The sequence below is a fragment of the Myotis brandtii genome, unplaced genomic scaffold (genome assembly GCF_000412655.1).
Source record: "Myotis brandtii unplaced genomic scaffold, ASM41265v1 scaffold655, whole genome shotgun sequence".
Classification (NCBI taxonomy): domain Eukaryota; kingdom Metazoa; phylum Chordata; class Mammalia; order Chiroptera; family Vespertilionidae; genus Myotis; species Myotis brandtii.
Genome location: NW_005370542.1, coordinates 723,408 through 730,660, shown reverse-complemented (window position 1 = coordinate 730,660; position 7,253 = coordinate 723,408). Strand labels below are relative to the sequence as shown.

Below are 7,253 nucleotides of genomic sequence, written 5' to 3'. Positions count from 1 at the left end.
TGAAGAATTTAAATCTTTTTTAAAAAGCGGATTCACAGCTACGTGTTTTCTCCGGGTTATTACACACTCTTTAGGAATGGAATCCACATAACAACTAGCCAAGTGCTTCCGGGAGTTTCACTGTGGCCCAGGCATTGAGGGAAGTAGACAAAGAAGTGGCAGGCTGACCCGGCTAGCCCATCTGTCACCTCACAATGATCTGTATTGAAAGTTCCCTCTCCCCCTCCCTCCCTTCCTCCCCTCCCCGTGCAGCTGAGATCCCAGAGTCTCGCCCCTCCCCCAGGAAATGCCCCTCCCCCCAGTCCCTAACAGCCCCTTCCCACGGAGGGCCCCCACCCTTCCTGGGTCCTGCCCTTAACCCTCAGGGTGGACTTTCTCTTTTCAACCTGCTGTCAACCTCTTCTAAGCTCACGGCCATTACTTCTGACTCTTCCTCACATAAACAAATAAGAACCAAATAAGAACCAAATAAGACGGCTACTTTGTGGTGTCTCCCGTATGCCTGCTATTTTAGTAGGAGTGACTGTTTCATGGTTTTCTCAATCCTACTTGATCTTCAGCAGCGTGCAGATGCATTAATATCATCCCATTAAACATTTAAATAAGTCTGCAAGGAAGGTTGCTATGGACATCCCACCATCCAGGGACGTGAGTTATGTATTAGCAAGCTTAGGCCTGATACAATGATGATTTCAACCTGTGTCCTTGATGCCAAGCCCACATTCTTTCTGCCGCCCTCACTCCTTCCCTCCCTTCTTCCCTTCTATCCTTCCTTCCCGTCAGTATGTCCTCACTTTTTGGCACAAGACACCCCAGGCTCCTGCCCTAAGACTCAGCCATTCCATGCCCGGCCGGCGTGATTCAGTGGTTGAGCGTCCACCTATGAACCAGGAGGCCACGGTTTGATTCTGGTCAAGGGCACATGCCCGGGTTGCAGGCTCAGCCCCCAGTAGGGGGCATGCAGTAGTAGCTGATCAATGATTCTCTCTCATCATTGATGTTTCTATCTCTTGCTCCCTCTCCCTTCCTCTCTGAAATCAATAAAAATATAAAATTTTTTAAAAAGTACATTCCTCTAGGGAGCCCTGACTGCTTCCGCTGCAGAAGCATATGAGAATCCCAGTTCTGGGTGCTGGTGGCGCTCAAGGAATCCACTGTTAAAGGAGACCCTCACTGAGGTATTGCTAAAGACAAACCACTTTTATGCTCCTTAGAGTGAGGCATAATCACCAGGGCCTATAAGACGCTCAAACCTTTTCATAGCTTGCGCTTTCAGAGCTTAAGACTTTACATCGGAAATGCTTCTCATAAATCGCATACCAATCTGCCTTTAATTGGCACAGGACATGTGTGCCCATGAACAATTCCACAAACGAGGGAACAGAACAAAATAAACACCCTAGCGCACACACATCCCCACAGATCTCTTCCTCCCAGCCTCTCCAGCAGCCTCGGGGAAGCCTCGAACCTTCCCCAAGTCACTTCACCTGAATTGAGCGCCATGCCCGCCCTCGGGTTCTCAGGGGCTCCCCACCCCGCACCCTCAACTCACAGCATCCTGCGCGCTCCTTCACCTTCACGCCCTGAGAAGCACGGCCACTCGGGTGGACGATGCAAGGTCCCTAAGCCAAACAACCAAAGGAGACAAGTAACATCCAGATCACAAGAGAAATGGATTTCGAATTGCAAGAGAATCATGAAAGAAGCCTCTTTGAAAATGTCTGGACAGACTGCCATTCCGGCCTCACAGACCATGCCTACCGCCCTGAACCAAACCCCAGGGCGGCAAACCTGCTCGGTCAGGTTTCACTGGGCACAGCCTGCTGGATGGACAGGCTGTGGCTGCGTCTGTGCTACTACCGCACCGCCGAGTCCACCGAGCAGGCACAGTGCTCCCCAAAGCCAGAAGATGGACCATCCTAGTTCGTCAGCCTCTGAGCCAGAGCTGCGTTTCTCAGACTTGAGTGAGGCATAATTACCCCTTGAGTGATGCACAGTCTCATTTTGAGTAAGACAAAATATTTTTAAAAAATAGCCCTGGCCCCTGTGGCTCGGTTGGTTGAATGGCATCCTGTGCACCAAAAGGTCACCGGTTCGATTCCCAGTCAGGATACATGCCTGGGTTGCGAGTTCGGTGCCCGGTCAGGGTGCTTAGGATGTTTCCCTCTCACAGTGATCTCTCTCTCTCTCTCTCTCTCTCTCTCTCAAATCAATCAATCAATAAAATAAAATGTATGCCGAAACCGGTTTGGCTCAGTGGATAGAGCGTCGGCCTGCGGACTCAAGGGTCCCGGGTTCGATTCCGGTCAAGGGCATGTACCTGGGTTGCGGGCACATCCCCAGTGGGAGATGTGCAGGAGGCAGCTGATCGATGTTTCTCTCGCATCGATGTTTCTAACTCTATCTCTCTCCCTTCCTCTCTGTAAAAAATCAATAAAATATATTTTTTTTAAAAAAAGAATAAAATAAAATGTAAAAGAACACAGAATCCTGAACCCCACAAAAATAGGCTCAGGTTGCATAAACAAACAATAATTCTTATCTTGCCGCTCTTCTGTCATCCCAACAAAGTACAACAAAAACCACTTTCATTGTCTCGCGCTGCGCATCAGATCTGCAGTTTACTCTTCATTCAGACACGTTTACGTTACCTTAAGCTGATGGGCAACGCCGAGCGCCTGGAATCTCTGCGGCAGAGGCTTTGTGTTCGTCAGACGGGCCTTTGCCTGAATTTTCGCTGCTTTTATCCCACAGCACGATGTTCCCAGGCACTCCCTCTTGCCAACACTTCAGAAGCTAAACTCTCGCCAAGAAAAGTTGGAAACGACGCCTCCACATTCCTAGCCTAGAATTTCACTGAGGCTCGCGCTCTAACAGCACCCACAGTCCTGCAAATTGCCGGGTGTATAGCCCCAAAGCAGAAACTTCTGGAACTAATTTCTTCAGAGTGGTTAGGCAGTCTGCTCAAAGACACCCGTGACAAATGCAGCCCAGGACCCTCCCCCTTCACTGGACCCTTTCACCACGTCAGAGCCCTGGCAACACACGCAGTGTGTACATCACACACATCGTGTGCACATCACACACGCAGTGTGTGCAACACACACACAGTGTGCACATCACACACGCAGTGTGTACATCACACACATCGTGTGCACATCACACACGCAGTGTGTACATCACAGCTGATCCTGAAGACGCCTCATAGCACAGCAGCTTCAAAACACAAACCCTCGCCCAGCCGGCATGGCTCAGTGGTTGAGCATCGACCTCTGAACCAGGAGGTCATGGTTCGATTCCAGGTCAGGGCACATGTCCAGGTTTCGGGCTCGATCCCCAGTGTGGGGTGTGTAGGAGGCAGCCGATCAATGATTTTCTCTCATCATTGAGATTTCTCTCTCTCTTCCTCTCCTTTCCTCTCTGAAATCAATAAAAAAATATATATCTTTAAATTAAAACAAGCCCTAGCCAATTTGGCTCAGTGCATAGAGCATTGGCCTGTGGACTGAAGGGTCCCAGGTTCAATTCCAGTCAAGGGCACATGCCTGGGTTGTGGGCTCGATCCCCATTAGGGGGCGTGCAGGAAGCAGCTGATCAATGATTCTTTCACATCATTGATGTTTCTCTCTCTCTCTCTCCCTCCCTCTCTCTTCCTCTCTGAAATCAATAAAAATATTTTTAAAATTAAAATTAAAATACATCCAATCAGGAGAGGCTCACCCTGCTCCTTTCTGACTGACAACCCTCCGAGGAAACTCTGACTGGGAGCCTTGCCCAGCACCCCAGCTGTGCGCCGCTTAGTAAAGCCCCTCCAGCGGCTGCCGGAGAAAGCATTTCATTGGGGCTCGGCCCACGGGGTTTCCCCTTCTATTAGCAAAAAGCACCTCCCTGTACGGAAAACACAGCAGCCATTTTCAGAACCAAAAATACCATGATGGCATTCGAGGGCATCCCTGCCTTGGGACGCTCTCCCGCCCCGGGGACACTGGATCGCCCAGTTAGCAGCCCCTTCAGGTTTGGACAAACCCAGATGCCCAACCCTGTTTAGCCAGGCGTTCACCACCATAAAGAAACACACACCCCAGAAGCCGTCTTTGTCACCCCCTCCCCAAGTTTGCCTACCTCGGGGCAGGACCCCCATCCTCGGCCGGGACTGTGGAGGGATGTTCTCTGTGCTCGCCAGGGTCCTCCGCTTGTCGCCTCGGCTCGATGGGCGCCTCCTGCCACGGGCAGCACAGGGAGACCGAGTCATCGGCCGCCTTCTCCCAGACATCCATTATTACCAACCCTCACTGTGGGTGCGCCCTGCGAGCCTGCGGGCTGGTCCCCACACCGAGCTCGCCCTCCTCAGAGCTGCACCAAAACCCCATCAGACTGCCCTGGCCGGTTTGGCTCAGTGGGTAGAGCGCTGGCCTGCAGACTGAAGGGTCCCAGGTTCGATTCCAGTCAAGGGCATATGCCCCGGTTGCAGGCTCAATCCCCAGCCGGGGAGCATGCAGGAGGCAGCCAATCAGTGATTCTCCCTCATCATTGATGTCTCTCTCTCTCCCTTTCCCTTCCTTTCTGAAGTCAATAAAAATATATTTAAAAAAAACACATCAGACCCATGTCCACCGCAGTCCTGGGCAGGAAGCAGAACTCCTACACGAGGGCTGTAACGCCGCGGGGCACACGGGCCAAAAAATCCCAACCGGCTGGTCCTGACTCACTGGGGCGAAGCCTCAAGCCCAGGACTTGCCAGCCTGCGGGATCCTTGTCTCCTGACTGAGCGAGCAGGGACTTCTCACGGGTCACGCTGTGCGGGCTGCAGGCCAGGGCACCTCCAGGGCAGGAACACACGCTCCCGAAGTCCCCGGCCTTCCAGAACCCAGTCTCTCCACACACACATACACACCCTGAATGCTGTGCGATATCCTACTGCAGTTCTCTTTTTTAAAATATATTATTGATTTCAGAGAGGCAGGAAGAGGGACGGAGAGAGAGAGAGAAACAGCCATGATGAGAGAGAATCATCGATTGGCTGCCTCCCCCATGTCCCCTACTGGGGATCGAGCCCACAACCCGGGCATGTGCCCTGATCCAAAATTGAACCGTGACCTCTTGGTTCATAAGTTGATGCTCAACCACTGAGCCATACCAGCCAGGCTTTACTGCTTTTTTTCTTTTAAAAAGAAACTGCACCTGGTGCTGCAGGAAATCTGTTCCTGGACATATACAAGTGCAGATTTGAGGCAGAAAAAGCAGAGAGAGGGAGGGAGAAACTATTGGTGTCGAAGTATGGACACAGATATGCAGCTTGCTAGAAACTTGACCTCAACTTTGACCATCAAAACTCTTACCTTAAAAAAAAAAGTGCAATAGTGTCATGATGCAATGCCTTTAAAAAAATGTTTTTATTGATTTCAGAGATAGAGGAATGGGGAGAGAGAGAGAGAGAGAGAGAGAGAGAGAGAGATGTGAGAGAGAAACAGATTGGTTGCCTCCTGTTTGTACCCCAGCCAGGGACTGAACCCACAACCTGGGCATGTGCCCTGACCAGGAATCGAACCAGCGATCTTTTTGGTGCACAGGACGATGCTCAACTAGCTGAGCCTCACTGATCAGGGCTGCATGGCTTTTTAATTACATTTGCCTGAGAGCAATCTTTAAAAATATTTGGGGGAAAAATTACTAAAAAGAACAGATACTAAAAATAATAAATGATTAGCCCTGGCTGGTTTGGCTCAGTGGATAGAGCGTCGGCTGCGGACTGAAGGGTTCCAGGTTCGATTCCGGCCAAGGGCACATGCCCGGGTTGTGGGCTCGATCCCCAGTAGGGGGCGTGGAGGAGGCAGCCGATCAATGATTCTCTCACATCATTGATGTTTCTCTCTCTCTCTCTCTCTCCCTCTCCCTCCCCCTCTGAAATCAATAAAGAAATATATTTAAAAAATAAAAAATAAATAAAAATATTAAATGATTAAATGCCATCCATGTTTAAAAATCACTCTTCATTTCAGAGGACAACTTGCCATTTTCTACAGTTTCCCCCAAGGTCTTTGCTCGGAACTAAGGCAGAGACAAGCTGCTGAGGGAGAGGGAGACAGTGCAGCCAGAGAGGGGCTGGGAACCTCCGCTGTGGGTGAATCACGACACCTAAAACCGCCGTGAACAAGCTGAAGTCGCCCCAGAACCCTTTCACACAAATGGATGCTAAAACAGCACCATCTACAACCGGGTAGCTATATCATTTGGTGCTGATCCTAAGATTCCTGAAGTAACCAGATGACCTTTACTCCTCTGCTGTTGATAAAGCACTAGATAGTAGGTGATACTGTGACATTAGTGTCAACATTGTTAGGTGTGATAAAGGTATTCTGGTTTTGTAAGAATATATTTCAACTTTTTGGAGATCTGTGTGGAAGCATTTAGAAGTGAAATATCTCAGTATTTTTCATTTACTTAGAAATAATATAAAAATAGAGGGTGGGATGAAGCCACTATAGCACAATGTAAATAATTGTTAAAGCTAGATGTTGGGCACTATTGTTTCTAATTTTGATATATTTTAAAACTTCTAAAATAAAAATATTTTTGGAAAAAAAACAAAAAAACAAAAACAAAAAAAACCAGCACCATCAATGCTGCAATGAGTGGATGCAAGTCATGCTGGTGCTGGCCCATTATATTTGGGGGGAGCCCTATAGGTCCCTAAGACAGCGGTCCAGCCCGGCCGGCATGGCTCAGTGGTTGAGCATCGACCTATGAACCAGGAGATCAGAGTCTGATTCCCGGTCAGGGCATATGCCCGGGTTGTGGGTTCGATTCTGAGTGGGGAACATGCAGGAGGCAGCCGATTGATGATTCTCTCTCATCACTGATGTTTTTCTCTCTCTCCCTCTCCCTTCCTCTCTGAATTCAATAAAAATTTTTTTAAATAAATAAAAGACAGCGGTGGGGGCGACCATGAGCTTGCCCGAGTGTACCACTCACCTGTTTGTAGAGGTCTGTGGAGGGCGATGACCGTGACCTCTCGTGAACATACTGCAGCCTCTCCTGTTGGTCCAGGCCCACGTCCAGGATGTCGTCAGCCGAGTGGTACCTCCCCGAGCCCCTGGCTTCCGGGCCTTTGCTCTGTTTCCTCCAAGAGGCTTAATACTCTGCAAAGGTCCCGAGCCTCTGGGGCGGTTCCAATTTCCCCGTCCTTCCTGCTTTCCTGGGACCGTCGGCGTTTTCTCCAAAGGAGGTGGTGCGGGCCCTGTCCTGGGGCCGAG

At 50.0% G+C, this 7,253-nt stretch overlaps 2 protein-coding genes across 2 annotated transcripts in view; both read right to left on the bottom strand.

Annotated features, from left to right (window-relative positions):
- CLDN34 (claudin 34) overlaps nucleotides 1-3,089 on the bottom strand; it is a 27,934-nt gene extending 24,845 nt beyond the window's left edge. The window contains exon 1 of the mRNA XM_005880827.2: nucleotides 2,652-3,089. The gene's annotated coding sequence lies outside the window, so the exon portion shown is untranslated. The remainder of the gene's footprint in view (nucleotides 1-2,651) is intronic.
- Nucleotides 1-7,253, bottom strand: part of SHROOM2 (shroom family member 2) — a 44,423-nt gene that overhangs the window by 20,616 nt on the left and 16,554 nt on the right. The window contains 2 exon segments of the mRNA XM_014528826.1: nucleotides 4,123-4,220; nucleotides 6,973-7,253. Coding sequence (XP_014384312.1) covers nucleotides 4,123-4,220; nucleotides 6,973-7,253 — 379 coding nt within the window.